Here is a 21,028-nt window from a genome sequence, read left to right on the forward strand (position 1 = left end):
AAATTTCTTTAAGACACAGAAATTAACTTCCTGTGCACAGAAAGATTAATCGGGCAGACTGTTTTCTGTATTTACCTTCCAGGATCTTATATGTAATTTCCAAGAAAATATTTATTTCTTTCAAAACAGCTAATCTAATGAGAGGCAAACATAGCTGGTTTGCAAACATAGCTGTATTTTTAAAATCCCACACCAATTCCTTATGTAAGCTGCCATTTAGTTGGCTTTGCAGGCTTTTTGTGGCAGGGTTGTCTTAGTGGTTTGAAAATTGGATGCTATTTATGAGGACTTCCAAAAAGTTAAGGTAAAAATTGTGGATGCATTGTGAATTTTAATAGCTTTTCTGTGTATCTTGGAGCTTAATTTTCTTTTTTTTTTTATATTTTCTTGGCTGATAAATGCAATGTTGGTTCTGTGGCTAGAAGTGCTAAACATGTTTCTCTTTTCAGCGGTGAAAGCCCCTAGCAATATAGATTCCACAGATCAGAAAAAGACCAAAACGAAGCTCAAGAAGTTTCTTACACGGCGCCCTACGTTACAAGCCGTCCGTGAAAAAGGCTACATTAAGGGTAAATGAACCTTTTTAACAGAGGAAATAATTTGAAAAGCTGAGCTTTGTAGTTCTTGTGTAAAACGGGGTTGAAATGGTCTAGTTCCAGAGTAAAATACATGTGTATGGTTTGTTTAACAAAAGTCTTGGATGTATAGTGGAAGTGGTGATTGACTGTTGTACTTCTGAGCGCTGCTACGAGCCATTAAACTGCACAGGGGTTTATGAGCAATGAGCTCTCCTTCAGCTCATTGCTGGCAAAACTGCAGTGAAAACTGAGGGCCTAGGAGCCCGTTTGGACTTGGACTGTTTTGCTAAGAAGCACTGCCTTTCACTCTTCTGAGCTGGAAACTCCAGATAGCTGATCATCACTTGTGCATACCAGGGAAAGAAAAGCCCTTTGGGTACAAAGCTGGGTGCATGTGCTCACCTGATTCACAAGGGTGTTTTAGTCTGTGTGGAACCCGACAATTGTGCCAGAAATGAGATATTTAGGCAAACCAGTATAAGGTTAAAGGAATCCTAGCTGAAACATTTTTCCCCTAAACTTTTTTTGAATGTATACATTGTTTTGTTTCTCAAACAATGAGTCTTACAGATACTCTTGAGTCAAAGTTATGAAAGAATTGATTTCCTTTTGTCACGCTTGTAGAAACTTTCAAAGAACAGTATTTGCACAGGTTTAATTTGATTTGTTTGTGTAAATTATTGATTTGGTACTCACTGTAAAACTTCATTTATTTATTTATTTATATGCTTTAGCAGGACTTGTAGATGGTGCTCTACTAGGGTCAAAATAGCATATGGGTGGGCAAATACCAGACCAAATCCTCCTGTGATTTGCCTAACTGCATACTTTAACAGGTGTGCTTCTCTTGCATGTGGTGTTTGATATATTTGTGTATCTGCAAATATAATTTAATTGTAAATGATGGAAATTTTGTTTGGGATAAGGAGGCATTATTCCCAGACTTCGACACTTTGCTCTGCTTTACAGCTTAGTCTTCATGTCATGGCTCAGTGACGTAACTTCTGACATTAGCAACAGTAAACACTAAGCCAAGTTTAATTTGTACATGTGCGTGCTAATGATTGGATTTTTAATAAAGATGTTAAGGAATGAAGAGTTTGTTTTTATTTAAAAGCATGATGTAAATTTTATAAGTTGGATCTGCACTGTACAGTTTTACATTTGCTGTATGAATGAAGAATACAGAAGTCTTTATTTAAAAGACTAGCGTACTTTTTTGTGGCTGCTACAGAACAAGCTTAGTAAATGGAAAGCTTGGCAAACCCGGTATGAGCAGAAAAAATAGTGAGAAGTTCTAGAAAAAAAAAAATGAACTTAAAACAGCATGCACTAAGTGGAGAAGTAACTGTGCTAAAGTTTTGTCACATGGAAAAAGAAAAGTACAGAAGTTACTTTTGAGATAAGAAAAATATTATTCCTGTGTATGTTGAAATTTAATAAAGTCAAAGGCAATTGTACTTTGTTACGTGCTACTATTTTCTTCTGCTACCTAATCTGCACTGCTTTACCTGCCACAGCTGCATGCTAGCCTGGCTTTCTACTGTGCACTTTTTCAATCCTTTCCTACTGATTCTGCTTATACAGCTGGCTGCGTGAGTCGCTGCAGCAGGGCTCCAGGTGGTTTGGACCACTGACCTTATGTGTATAGAGCTAATAATATCATTAAATGCCCATTTTTATACTGTATACTAGGTTTGGTGTGCTGTTTGGATTTCTCAAAGCAGTTGTCAAGATGCGAGAGTTGTTAATGAATCTACTTAAATTACTAAACGTGAAAAATGGCAATGAAGTAGATACTGTGCATGGTGTAAATGCAAGAGCAGTCTCTGCAGAAGCTCTGAAGTAAGATGTACTTCATTCTGGGAAGATGGCCACTTACATAACCTTATTTAACAGGTTAAAAAAAACCAAACAAAAACGTTCTTCCCTTTAGAGTGTGAGCTTTGCTTCTCTGTCTCATGCATCTGAACAGAGGTGGTCATCTATTGTTTGACCATCTTTGATGAAAGCCATAGAAATGGGTGTATTAAAGGTTTTGGTGAAAACATAATTGAAATAGGAGGAATTAACATTGCTGAGATGCACTGAGACATTGCAAAATTCTCTTCTCTGCCCAAGCTGACTTTCATTTTTGCTTCAGTTTATGGTAGAAAGCACTACCCCTGGATTCTCTGGTTTTGAAAACAAGACTCAAATTTATCTTTGACCATAAATATCTGTATTTAGATTCTGACCTTGCAGAGAGGTTGCCTATGCATGGTCACATCTGTATCCATTCAGACCTCTGATATTAAGGATTTTTTACAAATCTGTGTCGGAACTTAAAAATGTTAGAAGACTATATGTTAAAGTAAATTGATATGTATTGCTATGTTAAACAGTAGGTTCAGTGAAAGAAATTTTACAAGGTTTTCCCCCAAGGAATGCCTAAAGCTTTCACTCTGGTAAAGTTTATTATCTCTGTTCACATTTTTAACAAAGATTACAATAAATATATTTTGAAGTCAGAATGGGAACAGAGTAACAGGACACGTTTAAATCCACTGCATTTCTCATTACATTATTGACTGTATGACTCTTACAAGTATCACCTGATGGGTTAAAATGATTTCAGTAGCAGAAGTTGCTTATTCAGAGGCTCACATTTGTCTAACTGCTGACACTCTTTCTTACTGGGAGCTTTTTCTCGCTGGGAGCTGCTGCAAACTCTTTTCAAAACTTTTCTATTTCCACTCCAATACCGTGACAATTGTATCCAGTATTTGCCCTTTGTAGAGGTTTGTTTTAACCTGAACTAGTTCTGTCACTTGAGCCCTGTTCCACTGTAAATCAGTCTCTTTACTTGGTTCCAGATCAAGTTTTTGGTTCAAATCTCACCAGCTTGTGTCAAAGAGAAAACGGCACGGTGCCAAAGTTCGTGAAGCTGTGCATTGAGCATGTTGAGGAACATGGTATGGTTGAAGTTTTTTGTTTTCAAATCTCTCTTACTCACCACTCTTACCTAATTTTGAATGTTTTAATCTTAAAATGCTGTAGATTTACTTGGAGAAAATAATCTGAAACTTGTTATCTGTAATTAGCATTGGGTTTTCAAGAATATGGATGTAAGTGGAATCCAAAATGGGGAGAGGGGAGGAAATCCTATATCTGAGAAACTGATCTGGTTCAGTATATTTCAAGCTGATGAGAAGGCAGGACAGCCTCCTGGCAGCAAGGCTCTAAGGAAAGAGGGATTACAAGAAGTAGTAGAAGAGCCCAACCCATCAAGTTTCTTCTCAGATTAAAAGAGAGAGACAAAATGCAACCATTCATTTTCTGAAGGTTTGAGCATGCTGACAATCACTTGTATTAAAACTTCCTTGAAACAAACTTCTAGGAAAAGGCTGTGTTCCTGCTCTGTATATGCACTGACTGCCAGAAGACAAGTCTATCAGTTGATGCCTTTCAACCAGTTACATCGACTGCTAAATTTTATGCAGTTCTGGAGATTATCAGTGCCTACACGTTGAGTCAATTTTTGTTTGCTTTCATTGCAAATAAGAGTCTCCTACCTAATAACTGAGAAACTTTGAAAACTACATGTGACATTCTGGGTTGTCTGCTGTAAAGGACATCTTTGATATTTGTTGAAAATATGTTGGTTGTGCCTCCTGACTTGCCTGTAGTCTCTACTGGTTTTCTTGCTTACTTCTTGCTGTTGTCATTGCCCTATCTCTTGGAAAAGATGACTGAGAGGGGATTATGGCATCTCCATAATCATCATTCAGATATATTCCAGTCCGTTAATCTGGAAGGTTCTCTTGAGAATCAGGGTAAGTGTTACAGGGGAATACATGTGAGTTCTAAGGCATCTTCCATGGAAACTTCATTTAGGATTTTGTTGCAGCCTGTAAACCTCTTTCTCAATGCTGTTTTCTTATGGCCTGGGAGGGGAAAAATAACGGCTTCCATTGCCTTACTCCAGTTTGACAAACTGCCACCTTGCTTGTGACAGCAGGCTTTTTTTATTCCATCTGTGTGTGCAGGTTGTAAGAAAGAGGTTATTTTGGTTTGTTCCTTTTTCTTTTTTTTTTTTTTTTTTAAATTTCTTTTTTATTTTAAAGACAGGGCTACAGTGAAGATAGTGAAGTTTTCCTTTTTTAAATACCAGAGGGGAAGCTGACAGAAATGAAAAACTTTTCCCCCCCACTTCAACTCTTCTTCCTGTTACCAATACACCTCAGATCAGTTCTTTCTGTAAAGGAATGACTGGTGGATTGTGGGGAAAAGGGAGATGTCAGATGATGCTGGTAACTGTGCTCTGTTGCATCAGACAACTCCGTGAGGAGCTACAGGGATTTGCAGGTATTCTGGCAACACTCACCCGCTCAGTGGCACTGGCTCACATGCTGAATTCAAGTGCCTTTTAAAATAAACTCTTTAACTCCTAATCACTGCTGATTAACTGCAGTAACAACCACAGAAATACAGTTTTCTTCTTTTCTGGTTGAGTGTGCAATCCTTTAAGACAAAGACTACCCATTTTAGTGTTGTAGGCTGTTGGGTAGCTCTGTGCATGCACAGCATTCCTTCTCTATGCAAACCTGGTCACTTGGCAACTTTGAGATGCTCTCTATGCATGACTTGATTGGACTTGTTCACCATACATTAAAAAATTGAACATTGTATCCACAAAATATGTGGTTCTTGCATGTTGGACTCCCATGTATTCCCTGCCCACCCACCAAGACATACATAACTAGTCTCATTGGGGAAACTCAGAGCTGTTGCCTCATTTCTACTTGCATAGGAAGTTCTAGAGACCACTTTGAACTTGGCCCTACCAAACCTGTGTCAGCAAATTAAACCTCCTTTTATTATAAGCCCTTCCCATCAAAAAAAAAGCTAATTTAACCTTTTTGTTCCCCTTTGGTACAAGGTGGGTTTCTTTTGGTTTTAATTTTGCAGAGTAGACCTATAAAGAAGCAACCTAATGATTTCAGAATTCAAATACGTGTGAGGTATTAAAATGGATTTATCTTTTTGTTTCAGGATTAGACATTGACGGCTTATACAGAGTTAGTGGCAATCTTGCAGTGATACAGAAACTAAGATTTGCGGTCAACCATGGTAAGCTTCCTCCAACTATATTACAGTTGCATATATTTCCAGATGGTTGAAGTTCATAGAAAGCTCAGGAAAAAATTTTCTCTGTAACTGTAGTGTATCACGAGAAATTACTGCCATCTTCAAAGTAAAGTTACTTCAGAATTGCGGATTTTAGTATGCAATATACACCACTTGAAAAACCCAACAGCCTGGAGGCTTGATCTCATGTGGAGCATAGAGGCATTGCTAGAATAGAATTCTCAAGAAAAGTGGTAGTAGAATTTGAGGAGAGGGGATTATTTCGAACAAAATAACTCCATACCTTATGGAAAAAACAGCAAGCATGTTAACCTTCCACTAACATTAAAATTGTAAGCTAAGGGGTTTTTTTAATGAGATTTGCTACTGCCTTTTAGTGTGGAGGGGCTTAACTCTACCATGGTCTGTGTATAAAACCCTTTTGTCTGGTGATGTCATAGTGTTTTGCTCAGTGCAGCTAGGAAGGGGACAGTAGCCCATCCACAATCTGACCTCTCATTTCCTAATTGACAGACAGGAAAAAATTTTGTGTTATGTCAGCAGCTCCTGTTCCCTACTGGAAAATGCCCTCAGTGTAGGGGAGCTGCCAGTAGTGGTTGAGGTTTTGTATCCCTTTTTATGCTGCCACAGCTCTGTATCCCTGAATGGGATACAGAAGGGGCAGGAAGTGGAGCAAATCTTCACTCCTTTAAAAGTAATAAGTACAAAAGAACAGTTAAATTTATTGAAAACAAACAAACAAAAAAGACTTTTGTAGTTAAATTAATACATTAATTATTAATTTTTCTCTTTCAGATGAGAAACTGGACTTGAATGACAGTAAATGGGAAGATATTCATGTCATCACAGGAGCTCTAAAGATGTTTTTCAGAGAATTGCCGGAGCCGCTGTTCACTTACAATCACTTCAATGACTTTGTCAATGCAATTAGTAAGTCTGAAAAACATGGGTTTGGTGTTTGTAGGAGTTCTACTTAATATGTAGAAATTGTTTTAATTATTTTGGACATAAAAAGAATGTTTTGGTTATAAACGGCGGTAAATTGCCTGTCTGCAGTGCAGGGGCCGGTCAGGAGGTGGCAGTGTCCTATCTCGTATTGCCATGGCTTTTGTTTCCAGCCTGTTAAATTGTATGCCAAAGTTTTAAGCAAAAATACTGAATTTTTGTTTGTATGCCTCATCCTTTTGCAGAGCAAGAGCCAAGGCAGCGTGTCCCTGCTGTTAAAGATTTAATCAAACAGTTGCCAAAACCAAATCAGGACACTATGCAGGTACTCTTTAGACACCTGAAGAGGTAAGTAAACAGATAGAAGGAAAGGCTTTGTACTGCTGACCCTCTCTTGAAGCTAAATAATCCAATTAAAAGTACTAGGTTTCCACTGCATTTTCATGTCCTGTATTGGACTTGATATGAGCAGTATGTCAGTCTGTTTTTATATGAGCTTGCAGAGCAGCAAACAGACCTTAGACAGTGTGTTTCATAGTTGTGATGTTTACTGCCAAGCCCTTATGTTTGAGGGATTGTGAGAGGACATTTCAAAACAAAACTTTCGTAGAGGGGGGTATTACAGCAGCTGCATGTCCTAATAACAAGGCTGCTCATTAAATAAATACTGTGACTAGTCTTTTGCTTTGGATTGTGTCTTTTTCTGTCATCCTATTAACACTGATAAGTCTCTTTTTGTGTATTTTTTTTTCTCTTTCAGAGTTGTAGAAAATGGAGAAAAGAACCGAATGACCTATCAAAGTATAGCAATAGTTTTTGGTCCAACCTTATTAAAACCAGAGAAAGAGACTGGTAACATAGCAGTCCACACAGTATACCAGAATCAGATTGTTGAGTTAATTCTACTGGAATTGAATTCCATCTTTGGACGCTGACATTTTTCTTGAAGTAGAAACTGGAAGTGATGGGTTGGCAGCAGTACTCCTCTCCATCAGAAGGAATTATTTTATGTTTGTGGACCAAGCAGCAACTCTTTTTTTTTTTTTTTGCACTTTTGGGGAGGGAAGAAACAGGAGAAATGTTTGACCACTTTACTTTAATGCAAATTAAAGACAATACTTTGGATTTCTTTGAGAAGTTCAATGTAAAAAGTGAACTGAGAAGTTTATAGTTTGCCTTTTTTAAGTAGCATTGGAAAAATGTAATATAGGTTCATACACTGGAGTTCTTGGAGAGTAAAGCCATTAATCTCAAACTGGATAATCTGGAATTTAATCTCAAAATTCTTCCACTTGGTAGGAAAAATCCTGTCAAATGGCAAGGAAAAATTTGGTGAAGTTACATCTTAAGCTTGTGTATTACAACCTACTCAGATCTCTATGACACTTTTCCAAGGGGTTTCTGCATGCAGTGACGGTCTTAGACTTGTGCTAACAGTTTGGATTAGTTATTCAAATCCAATGCTTCACTTGGTATCTGCTGCCCCTTTTCCTTCTGTTTTTTTTTTCTTTTCCCTCCTTTTTCTGTTGTAGTTTTTTTTTCCTCCTTCTCTTTCTCTCCCTTTTTTTTCCCCAGCAACCTTTCTAGAAGTTCTTAGCTGCTTCATAGAGCAGCACACTATTACACTGTTTCAAACACTGAACTTGTAAGAATATCCAGCAATGGATATTTGTCTTGTGGTATAGCAGAAGTAATACTTAATAAACATGTTCATTTTTTCAGGGTATTTCTTGAGCTAAATTTTGTGTTATACTGATCTAAATCTGAAGTCCTAAGTAAACACCCACTGTAACACTGTATTGAGTTCTTGGTATAATGCTGTGGTAGTGGAAGTTCATTCTCAATGTAAATATGGGCTGTTCTTTTGATTCTTGTATATAATTCAGTCCCTGTATAGTTTAAGAACACTTTAGTCACACATTTCTAATCATGGGTAGATTAGCTACAGTGGCATAATGTTTCCAGTGGATGTCTGGGTTTCAGCAGGGAAACAGGTTATGGGGAGGGAGGGAATCTAACTGTGTGCACTTTTAGATGTTAATTACATTTGCGGGCAAATAACTGTAATGCAAATGGTACTGGAGAAATACTGAGTGTGCTTGCTAAGTTGTTAATGCACTACAAGAGGAGCCTCTTTAGGTTATTTAATATGTACAGGATACATTAGAAAAATGTATTATGAATTCTAACATCTACAAATAGTGAAAGTCATGTTTTGATAGATAGATAGATATTTGGTGGAATCCATGATGCTAAATTTAAGATTTTCTTTTTACATTAATGTAGAATAATTTGTAAAATTGGTTTTGAAAGATTTTGTTACAGGGAGCATGGTCTGCTGAAGATTTTTTTAAATGTATTTTTCTAGACTAACTGCTGTATCTGACATATTTGTTATGTCTAACCTGAATAAAGAAAACCAATAGTTCTTTTAGAGTTTGCCATTCGCACTTCAGACAACGTGAACCCCCTTTAAACAAGACCAATGTATCTTACCCCTTAGCATGAATGGATACCACTTGTGGCAAAAAATTGTCACACTGAACTAAAAGATGAATGCCTGCTTTATAACCTGACAATTCTAGGAACTTCCCAGTCCTTTCCTTTAACAACTTAAATTCTAACATAAGGTTTAGAGAGGGCAGAAGTAATTTATGGATATAAATTCGCAGTCTTTAAAATGCATCCCAATTTGGAACCTACTGTACAGAAAGCAGTTATGTTGAGGAAGTGATTGTATGTCAGTAACCTTTGATCTGCTGTGTACCTTCCACACACAGCCCTGGCTTACAGCAGAGGGGATGTGTGGTGACGCACTGAGGCGTAATCAGATAAATGGTACGAGAATTTCATGAGCATAGGGTTTGCATGAGAAGTTTTTGGAGATAAGCGAGAAGATTAGTTACCCTGTGGCTTTCTCAGTGTCTTCTTGTGGTAATGGTGAAGTCTTGTGGTTTGTTGCAAAGCGACCTGTGTGAGAGCTGTGAAAGCCCCATCTCCAGGGTGTGTCACACCGGAGCAGTGCTGAGCGGCGGCCATGTCCCAAGCTACTTGAAAATACCAGCAAAGTTGAAATCTGTGGCTGTACATCGTTCAAATCCTTACTTTGGCTGTAAAGTAAGAAAGAATTCCCACTGCTAAATGAGAGGGCTTGTTCACCGGTCACCTTTTCTGTACGAGTGTTACCTTTTTCAAAGGAAGAATGCCTTTTTAAAGCAATTTGATAATGAGGATGTCACACTTTTCCTTGTATTCGCCCCAAATAAAGCATTTTGTTATTACGAATATATAGTATGGTTTTGTGCGGTGAAGTTCTCTTAATATTCTAATTTTTAGTTTATGGATAGGAGAATATTCTTTTTAATTGGAAGATGTGTAGGTAAACATTTGAAACATTTGGGAGGAGGAGGATGAAGTCCAGTCTGATGGTACATTTGTTGTGACAAACTTAAAACTGTGTATGTCACCACATAGGGGTTTTTTACTGCTTGAAAATTCCTGTCTTGTTCCTGCAGTTAGCTTTCTTCTAAGTATTCAAAACCAGGGGTTTGCACAGACACAGCAGGGGAAAGCTATTTGTATTAGATGAAACATAGTTAATTTAATATATTCCTCAGTTTAGGCTCTAAATCAGATTTGGTTTTGGCTTAAAACCGATTTAAGGCTTGAATATACATTTTTGAGGCCATAAGCACTCAAAGATAATGGAGGGCCAACATTTATGTATTGCTGCCAGCTGAAATTTTTGTTTGCTCCAGCACTGGAGCTGTGTTCAACTCTATAGTTCAGCTACACAGCATTAGTACCAAACAACTTGCAGACATGCTTTATCTATACCAGTTATGGGTCTCTTTGAAGCTGGAGAGAGAAGTGGAAACAAAGAAGGCAAATATGCACAGTCATTTCATGTAAACTAGTTTTTTTTGAATCGCAGTCGCTTGCAGGAAGCTTTATTTACATGCAAGTGGATAGGTCACGCTTACTGCCTGGGCCCTGGCTTTCCTCCCCATCTTCACAGAAATCCATGATAAATTCCCTTTGTGCTGAACCCATTGTATCCTGGCAAGTGAATCTTCAGCTGGCAGCCTCAGAGGGAAGGGAGTTTGTAGGTAGTACAGTATTAGTTTATTCCTATGGAGGGCCCTGACTTTTTCCACTTAAAGGGAACAGCTTTATTTAGCCCTAAAGTGATGATATTTTCAGAATCAATTGGTTAATTCATAAGCCATAACATAAACCAAGCACAGTAGGGTATTCTGCTGGGCCCAAGGGGAGGGACAGCATGTCTGATGAGGCCACTGCAGCCGCTGGGAAAGGAGAGGTCCTCTGAAGAATCTTAATTAGCCTCCACAATTGCAAAGTTTTGTGGGCAAGCAGCTGGTAGGACTGGATCAGGCCTTTACAAAAGTAGCCCTATGTGAATGTGGGACTTAAATGAACATCCCCCCCCCCCCAACTCCAGCTCCCCCAGCATTCTTGTAAACAGAGCACTTGTAAAACAAGCTCACACTGTGTAACAAACCAACATGAAAGACATTCAGAGGCAACTTGGCCTCTCAGTCCTTTTTATTGCCTTGGAATTAAATGGCAGCTCTAATATTACTTTCCTACAACTTCCCCAAATGGATTTAGTTTGGTAAGGTACTCGGCTGCTACTTTGAAAAGATAAAAGATGTTGAATACATCTAACTCAGAACTGCAAAGTGGAATAAGCAGGGATAGTGTCAGTTTTATTTCTCTTGGAACCTCATTTTGCAGCTTATTGCACTAAAATAAAGTTGGCTGGGGAAGGGGAGAGAGATTCTTAGTGTGGGAATAAGTAAATGCAAAACGCTGAAGGCAACCAGACAAAGCAGGTGTGACAGACAAGCAAGATAGCAAAAACATAGTCACTCAGAACTGCAGGAATCCAGGCCAGAGACCTGGGAGAGAGCCAGGCTGCCAAGAGTGTGGGTTGGGGTTGTTTTTTCTTTCCTCTTTTTATTCTTTTGCACTTATTACAATACAGATGAAGGCCTGGCTATATTTTTTAAGGATAATTTGCTCTGTAAACAGGTGGAGTTAAGTAATGTTACAAAATGGCAGTACCCAGCTTTCTCTGGCTTTTCCAGAGTGGCTTCTATGTGTGAGCTCCTTAGGGGTGTGATTGAGTCCAGCTTCACTGGATACAAACACCTGAGTGCTGAAGTCAAGAACTATGTTCCTTCATCCAGCATCTGCACGATACAAAAATAAACTTGTTCTCAGTGTGGCACTGAGCGCTCCATCTGAGATCCAACCCTTGGGGCACCAGATCCTGTGAAGCACTGTTACAGCCTCAGCACACCAGAAGAAAGAAATGTATGAAGCTGAAAAGTGAGACTACACACAAAAACAATAAAGCTCCAAGCTAAACTATCTTCACAACTAGTTCAGATTTGCATACACAGTACAAATCTGTTCAGATAGTGTGAAAGAAACTGCTGTCCTCTAAAGAAATAAATACCATAATTAAAAGCTGTCATTTCTTATGTCATGCATCGGAAGATACACATTAAACATTAGTCAGCTTGTCTAGTTCATCAAGTGCTGTGACCAAACAGCTGGAATGTTTCCTGGCCACTCATGCCAGTGCTCGCTGCCTTTACGAAGAGGGTGTTTCTGAGCTGGTGATGGCTTGTTTGCTTCCTTCATGAGAGTGTCCTGATGAGTTACTTGTTCCAGTAAAGGAGTACCTAACCTAGAAACAGAACTGAAAATCAACTTTTCCAAGAAAATCTCTCCTATCAGCCCGGGCTGGGCAGTGCGGTGTCTGCTAGCACTTGACCTGTCCCTGCCTGCTGCAGGGACACTCTTCCTCAGGACTGAGTGGGTACATCTTGTGGGTGCTGGCCTTGACAAGCACACCTGTGACCTGCTCAACTTCACAGCTTTCTTCTGTGAAAAAAAACTGAGACAAGGTAGTGTCTCCCCTCAGCTCTCCTTTAAAGCATAATGTAGGATAAAGGATGCCACCATATTTCCCATTATGAAAAAGCTGTTTCAGAGCTGAAGTGCTGTTCTTGCTGATGTGCTAGTCCCACTCTAGTCCTTTTCTCTTTGAAGTTTTAATGATAAGATTTTTTTTTTCCTAATAATCTCTCCTTTTACTTTATTCATCCACCTACTATTCCTGCTGTACTGGAAGTCAGTCCAGCTTGGACCTTTTGCTTCCTTATTTGTACAAGAGCCTGGAGCCCGGGGGCTGGAATGTGCTGTGCTTTGCCCAGAGCACTGCTTTGCCTGCGGAGGCTGAGGCATGGGCCACTCAGCCATAGACACTTCATTACAAAGCAGTCATCAGCATAAAAGCATGGACTAGAGAATTAAAAAGTGTTCCTTTGCAGGTAATAGGTAAAGCAGGCTACGTGCTGCTCCCTCTTTTGCAGAGTGTGTGTTCTTCTTTGGTATTGCAGAAATGTATGTAAGCTAAACAATTAGGTATTGTATTTGGCATGAGACTGAAGGAAAGCAATAGAATTCCATGCAACCTTTGAATCCCCATCCACATCACTTGTGTAGGCTGAACTGTGAGCCAGCTGCCTAAAGGACTGCACAGTCTTCAGGTTTGCATTAAAACACTGCAGCTATAGACCAGAATCATGCTTGTCCCATTTTTTACCTGAGCTTCCCAGCCTACCCCTTCAAATGCATGAAAATAAATTAATTTCTGTCTACCTTTCCTATTTGTGGAGTACAGCAGCTCCATGTAGCAAGCCAAGTGCTCAGGGTGTCCTTGGGTATAGCTTCTTACCCTGTATATACACAATTTAGTTAAGAGGGGGAGAGGACAGTTTATTATAAACATTGAACAGTGGGCGGCATCATTAGCTCTTTAAAATCATAACTAACTCCCCAGGTGGCTGTCCTGGGCATTCTTTGCATCCCTGAGATGAAAAGAAAGCCTGAGCACGTGAGAGCAGGATGCAGCACAATGAAACACTGAGTGCTGCTGTTGCTGGCAAGGCAAACTCCTCTCTGCCAGCATCAGTCTCAGGTGGCAGAAGCACTGCTCATGCTGTATGAGCCAGAAGTGGGGCGACCAGTGCCTTTCCTTCCTTCCTGCTGCCTTTCTAATTTGCTAGGTCATGAGCTAAGGCTTGTGGCATGCTACAGGCCAGACATGATTATAATCATTCTCTTTGGTTTTAAAGAATCTATGAATGGATTTGGCATGTAGCCTTCCATTTAGCCATCAGCTTCCTTGTTCCTACTAGGCCATTCATGTCCTATATCAAATGAAAGTGCTTCTCCTGGCCAAGTCTTCCTTCCCATTTATCTCCTAATGTTGCCCAATTGAACAAAAATGACTCATCACCCACAGCCCTGATGTGCTTGAGCATTCTTGGGGACTGGGATGGTCATGGTGGAACCAAGTCACTGTCCCCACGAGTTCAATAAAGTCCAGCTGAAGTTACTCTGTCTTTACCACAGTCTGTGACGTGAGAGTTGGGCGAGATAAAGAAATCCTGGAGCCATGAACTGCTGCCAGGTGCTACCATACAGGGATCCAAGCATGAATGGACCCTGACAGCCCCCACCCACACAGGCCTGCAGTGGGACATGACACCCAGCACCACAACCTTTCTCCCAGCCCAGCAAGGGAAGCCCCTCCAGGAAAAACACAGGCAAAGCAAGCACCCGGCACACCTGCCCAGCCCTGCCTGGACACAGCAGCACAAGCATCCCCAGCCCTTCGGGAGCACTGGAGACAACTGCAGACCCAGAACAGGGTTGGAGACACAGCTGTGTTTCTCCCAGGCCCAGCAGCAGTTTGGGCTGCTCTTAAAGGTATTCATTAATGGAGAGGGTAGAGCCTCCAGACAGTCTCGTCTAGCACATAATACTCATCTCACTCAAAAGTTTTTCCTTTTGCACATCTAAGTAGCTCTCGATCTGTCCTTATCCACTACTTTTTTCCCCCATTCTGCAATGTATTTGGTGAGCTATCTTTCCCTGTATCTCTAAGCAGTCCATGAAATGATAAAGGGTTACCATATCTCACTTCTCCATTCTCTTGAGGAAGTAAAGAAAGGGAAGAGGGTGTGCAAATCATTCTGCTTGACATCTGTAGAGACACACCCTTGGGAGGAGCAAAAGCTCAGAAAAACAGCTGATATATCCAAGTGCTCCAAAATTTGCACTTCTACTGAGAAGTGCTGGCAAGGAGAGCCAGCGTTAATGAACAGGGAGGACAGTGAAAGCCATCACGGGCAGTGGCACTGGGTCTGTGCCGGATGAGCTGTTTACTTTTATCTCTTTTCAGATCAACAGGTTTGCATGATGCCAACACCCAGGTAACTGCGACTCTTGCTGTCCATGTGAACAAAAGCTCTGCTGAAACACCAGGGACCAGAGCACTGGTAGAAAGTGCTGCCACAAGGGCTGGGCTGTGTGTGAGAGTGAGGGAGCCTGAAGCAGCACCCACAAACTACTTCCCTCACTGTCACCAGGGCACTGCAAAGGGACTGCACTGACCCCCAGTGAATCACATTGTGAGGGCAAGAGCTGTGCACTGGAGAGACAAAGAAAAGTTGGAATTACATTTCTGCTCAGGGCATGAAAAGCAACACTTGAAAGAGAGTGCTGTTAGCTACCTTGTGGCATCTGGAAGAGGTTCTGGGGACAGAAACATCAAAAACATATAGTTTGATTATTATTTCAAAGACAAAGCTTGTCGTGACAATGAATTATTTAACTTTATGTGGGTCTTAGCATCTTACAATTATGTAAAAAGGATTAAGGCTCTGAACATTAAGAAACAATATTAAAATAAAGCAAGATACTAGCACATTTGGCTTAGCCTAGCAGATTTGCCTGACAAATTAAGAGAACATACAGAGGTGCTATTTATTACTGTTTCACCTGAGCTGGTGATCAGCACTACACCTGCATCATCAGGAAGAACACGGCAAAGCCAGAAATTCCTGTTGTTTCCAGGCACCCATGAAAAGGCTGTGATTTAAACTCTGAAAAGAAAATATTGTAAAGCCATGCAGTGGTAGTTTAGGGGCTAGTAATGATTCCCCCATAGTGCATTGCTGTGCAGAATATGTGCCCCAATACCCTTCCTGACAGGTAGCTCAAGGTCTGCAAAGCAGAACCACCATTTCCCTTTTTATTCAAAGAAAGTGATTCCCAAACAAATCACAAAGCCCTGGATGAAGTTGGAAGAGCTGGAAATTATAACCCAGGGCAGAGCAGATGGTGCACTCATAGTGACTGAGTTACTGCTCCTTTGATCCCACCATCTGGACCCCTTCCCACCTGCCCTGCAAACAAACCTCGGGCAAAGTACTTGCCCTCCCTCAAAGCTCTGTTCCCCACCAAGCTGCCCAGCAGAATCTCACACTCTTCCACAGTGACTTTTTGTGGTTTAAGCACTGAAAAGAGAGGGAAGACACAATTAGGAGGATTCCAGTTCTCTTTTTGTAAGCTTAACCCTGCTACTGTTCAATCTGGTAGAACAGCATTGTCACCTTCTCTCAGGATAATGAACCGAGGTCTGTCAGATCCTTTCCTAGGGAGATGAAATATCTCACAGATTCTGGCCCCTGTTACCCATTAAGCACAAATAGCTCCAGAACTGCCTTGACCTGATCACATCGGTCAGCCTCGGTCCTGGTCATCTCCTCTGCTGAGCACACTCAAGAATGTTAGTAGGCTACAGAAATCCCCCCTTTTTATACTGCACCCTGAGTCATACACTGGATGCAACTCCACATGGTCAGGAGGGCTCTAACTTTTGGCCAAGCCAGCCACAACAACCAGGGGCGAGGTTCTGGGTTGGCTGTGACTCACCCTACCACAGCCCTCACCATGATGGGCACAGGCAGGAGGCACAGCCCAGGCCAAGGGAAGGCTGTACTCTCTGACTGATGAATGCCCTGGAGAGGACAGGCAATGCTCACCAGCACAGGGGCAAGTGGTTTTTCCAGGGAAATTTTGGCCAAGTTCTCTCCTTGTCTAAGAGTTCATTTCTGTTTGACTGTCTCGCATTGGTTGGCTACCAGCAGAATTAAGGTCACACCTCGGTCAGTTAAAAATACCCACCCAATTATCTGTTGGGCCATGTTTATCCTTTATTTTCCTGGCTGCAAGTAGTTCTGGAAGGCACAGGACTGCTCGCCTCAATGAAGGCAGCCAGTCTGGACATATGGTCTTTTTATTCTTACCCACTTCTTCCCAAAAAGTGCCATGTGAGGGCTCTGATGTCCCTTTTAAGGGCGTCTCACAGTCTTCTCTTTGAGAGTGCCGCGAGGTGTCTGCCACGCAGCAATCTGTTCATGGCATAATTATTCTCCTTTAAGGCCTCAGAGACCGTGAGTCTCCTGACATTTTTCATTGCCTGGAGAGGGGTAATTTTTCATTGCTTTCCTGAGGACTCCTCGCTTCTCAACAGTAATGGAGCATCCAGCTACACTCAGCTGCAGCCTACAGTTTATTTTTATCTCTTGATGGACATAAGCTGAAGGACTTCCAGCTAAGACTGGGAAAATGGGGAGGTATAAGCAAAGCTGTTAAGTTAACAGAAGAAGCCCATAGCAAATCACAGACTCTGTCATGGTGGATGCAACATGATTTTGAAATTGTATTATAACAAGATAGGCTTTAACAAATACTAAGTAAAAAGTAACAGGAGAGATGAGATCTCGAGTTACATTAAAATAAATAAACTCTGAAATACAATCAGCACTACCATACATGCTTCTAACTTTATCTGTCTCCAGCTACAGATCCAGAGGCCAGATCCCTGCTGCAGCTGGTATGGGATTGTGTCAGCTGAGCTGCTGGTGAGGAAAAGGCATCACTTCATCTCTGGGATACACACTGGGGAAAACAAAGCCTAGAAACTGTACTTTGGCAGGATCTGCACACCTCCAGCAGTTATTGCAGTTTTTCACATAGTCTATTTGAAAGAAAGTAATTATATCAGAAACCAGTCTTGCAAGGAGCCAGTAAAAAAAAAATCATAGCAAAAAAGGGTTGAAATTATAGCACTTATTGGAAATGTCATTGCATGCAATAATTTGACATCTAATTTAACTTACCAAAACAGATAAGAAACAACCCCAAGGCCCAAAAAATAAAAATAGCTGAGTTTTGCCAAACACTTCCAGTGATTTTCCAAACAATAACTATTTTAATTTCAAGATCCAAAAAGGGAATTAGCTCTGAGAATGAAGATGTAAAGCAAAAAATAAACTAGATTTTTTCTTGGTTGCATTCCCAGTAGGGCTGATGAAAGGGTACGGGTGGTGGTGGGGAGGCAGACACGGGGCTGGGGACACTGCTCTGAGCAGGGCAAATCCCTGCTCCCAGGTCAAGTGAGCCCCTTCCTGTCCTGCAATTACTCCTTTCTGGTATTAGACAGTCCACACTTAGGCAACAGAGTAAAAGTCAGTCAATTTTCTTTAGTACAGTCTAGGGCAAAGATTAGGTCGACACTGCTTTGCTCCAGACAGGTTTTTTGGTTTTGCAGGTTTTTTTCCACTTTTTTTTTTTTTTTCCTTTCTGTCCTTTCGTTTTAAACCCAGCCCTAAAATTCAAATTAGGCTCCAGCTCAAAGCCTTTACCACCAGGGCATGAATGCTAAATAGCCTGTTCCCAGTCCAATCTGTTCACTGCCTGGCTAATGATTATTCTCCATAGAAACCCCACCAGAGTCAGTTATTATTCTCTCCTCATGCACTTGTATCTCTCTTGTATTTATATAAGATTAAGTAGCCCTGTTAAGTTTTTACCTCTCTGATTGGAGCTTATTTTAACCTCAATTAAGCCATCAGCCTGGCTTTCTGAAGGCAGGGCAATAGCATAGCCATTATCATTCTCTCCACCTTTTGTATGAAAATGATGTTGAGGATTGGTTGCTTTGGGGATTGCTCTGTGGCAGGTAACCAACGCTGAGAGTCGGGGAGGATAAATGGTGCCAGACTCCCAGAGGTGCTGTGGCACTGTGTAATTATTGTTCCAGACAGCTGAAAGCAGCAGGGTTTCTGGTTCCCCTGCTTAGTTTCAGTCTGCCATGATTGCTGGCACAGAAAGATGCTGATTGTAAGTAAACATTAATTATGCCCTGGTACCCCACTGCTAGCATCGCTGGGCTTGCAAGAAGCAGAAGCACAGTGCTGTGCTTGGCTCCTGCTACTGAAAAAAACATCTATACAGATTTCAATGTCCAGGTTTTCATTTTGCTTGGTCAGGGGACATTGCTCCTAAATTTCATCCTCATGAATAGCAAGAGTTATGGTGCTCTTTGTATCACTGCTTATTCACTGCACTTCAATGCTGTTTCTAATGTAATGACTAAAGTACTTATTCTTTGAAGAAGGCAAGCTCAGGTGATGCAGCAAGCAATTTTGTTATCTGCTCTCAAGCAGAGGAATCATTTTAGTGTCTTTCAAAGAAAAAAAGAAAACAATCAACCAATAAGGCAAATATAACTTATCAATCATTCTATATGTCAAGGTAATTCTTTTCAGATGATGTGTTTTTGTAGAATGTCAACCTACTTCATAATTTTTTTATGTGGCTTTGGGATTTCTTTTTTTTCTTTGATAAAGGAGATTTAAAAATGCAGAGCCCACACTGTCACAGATGGCAAACACTGCTCCTCGGGTTGCGTGGACAGTTACAAAGCGATTTCCGAGGCACTCGAAATGCAGCCTCCGACGCTGATGGAATTTTGCTGTGCTGTGATTGCACCACACTGCAGTGAAATAGGTTCAATTTGATTATCTGGCTATTCCATTTCACCTATATTTACAACCTGCCTGACTTCTGGGGGAAGGGGAGGACAGGCAGCCAGTCATGCTGGAGACATTTCAAAAGGTCAAAGCAATACAGCATTTGCCACTATAATTCACAGGCTGTACAATTCGGAGACGGCGCTCTCATGACAAAAATTGGCAGAAGAATGTAGTTAATGTAAGATATTTATCCATTCCCAGAGCAAACACAGAAAGTAGAGAATGTTTAAAATTTTCCCTCCTTTCTCCTTTTGGTACATGGTGATATGCAAGTCCAAAAAGCAGTGTGCAGACAACACCTTCATTTTTAAAAGTTGCCCTTGGCTGGTGCTGAAAGGTTTGTGTTGGACTGGCTACCTTGTCTGCAGCCTCAGCGCTGATGTTAACACATTTACAGCCCCATGGGGATGCTTTTGAGCATGTTACTGCTGCTGACACCACTCCCAGATGGGTGTTGCCCTCAGCAACTCTACTCCACTTCCTGTGGTCAGCAGTGAGGCCACAACATCCCTCCGATGTTGCACCAGCATCACAGGGGGCTTGGGGGCAGAAATGCTTGACAAATCTTAATTAAGCTTCACATGTCGTCCTCCTGTCCTGAGGTACAGATTCATTAAGGTTATAAACAACCACTACTCATTCCAATAGGTTGGATAATAAAATGGTATGTTGACTTCAAAGCATTATTTTAAAGCATTATTTTAAAAATCTTGTATACTTAATACTACCAGTTCTGGGATTTCCATCCCTCCCAAGCCTGGTTCCAAGTTCTGGGTGGCCATACAATCTGGATCTACGTTTTGCACCTCTTACCGTTTTGTATTTAAACACTGTTTTGTCTTAAATCTCCCCCTAAACAAAGCTTTCTAGAACTAGTGGAGCCAGAGATGCTGTGAGTTACAGTAGTTCAATTTTGAAAACTGGGCTGTTTTTGTTTGTTTTAAAACGAACACTTTGCATTACATATCCTGAGAACTCCTGTCAATTCTTTTACAGGTTAGTGGATTAGTATAGGAGAGAGGGGAGTCTGAAAGGCAGCTGAAAGACCTCCTTCTTACCATCTTTTATCTTAGCAGGAAAGATATTTGAAAGGCAGCCTAACAGCAGAGCTGCTTGAAAAAAGTACTGCCTCAGCTTCATGAGTCATTATGGGTCAGCACTATGAAGTGGTTCTTACAAGAAAGCATTTCAGTTGGATGCTGCATCACATTCCAGAAAGATCATTTGAGGCTCATGCTGCCTCTCCCTGCAGCTGCCATGTGCTCCTGGTCCTCTTCTTAGTCCCTAACAGAGGTGTCTGGTGATACCCAACCCCTGCACAGAGCCAAGAAGATGAGTTTTCTGTCTGGGACAGGGACAAGCACTGACTTGATTAGTGCTGCTCAGACTCTTTCAGGCAGAAAATACTTTGTTCATGTAGCTCCCTCTGCTCCAGTCAGCACCACACCATCGGCTTCTGCCCAGTCTTCACAGGGATATTTGATGACATGACAAAACTATAGCAGCTTGCAGGGAAGGGAAGAAGAGGAAACGAGACCTGTGTGTCATTGAATATGACAAGCCAAAAGAGCAAGGGAAAAACCAGGAAAATGAAAAAAGAACAAAGAA

General features: G+C 41.0%; 1 protein-coding gene across 11 annotated transcripts in view; it reads left to right on the forward strand.

Moving 5' to 3' along the window:
* ARHGAP12 (Rho GTPase activating protein 12) overlaps nt 1-9,942 on the forward strand; it is an 82,435-nt gene extending 72,493 nt beyond the window's left edge. For 7 of the 11 annotated variants that reach the window (XM_027890181.1, XM_027890189.1, XM_027890184.1 and 4 more), the window contains 6 exons: nt 450-569; nt 3,434-3,532; nt 5,613-5,690; nt 6,504-6,638; nt 6,899-7,001; nt 7,414-9,942. In XM_027890181.1, coding sequence (XP_027745982.1) covers nt 450-569; nt 3,434-3,532; nt 5,613-5,690; nt 6,504-6,638; nt 6,899-7,001; nt 7,414-7,588 — 710 coding nt within the window. In that variant the 3' untranslated portion in view covers nt 7,589-9,942. The remainder of the gene's footprint in view (nt 1-449; nt 570-3,433; nt 3,533-5,612; nt 5,691-6,503; nt 6,639-6,898; nt 7,002-7,413) is intronic. The other 4 variants (XM_027890191.1, XM_027890183.1, XM_027890187.1 and 1 more) reach the window with 2 other exon arrangements.
* Nucleotides 9,943-21,028: the final 11,086 nt, after the last annotated feature.

This window comes from Empidonax traillii, unplaced genomic scaffold (genome assembly GCF_003031625.1).
Source record: "Empidonax traillii isolate 1590-97213 ecotype Southwest subspecies unplaced genomic scaffold, ASM303162v1 scaffold280:size897971, whole genome shotgun sequence".
NCBI classification, from domain to species: Eukaryota; Metazoa; Chordata; class Aves; order Passeriformes; family Tyrannidae; genus Empidonax; species Empidonax traillii.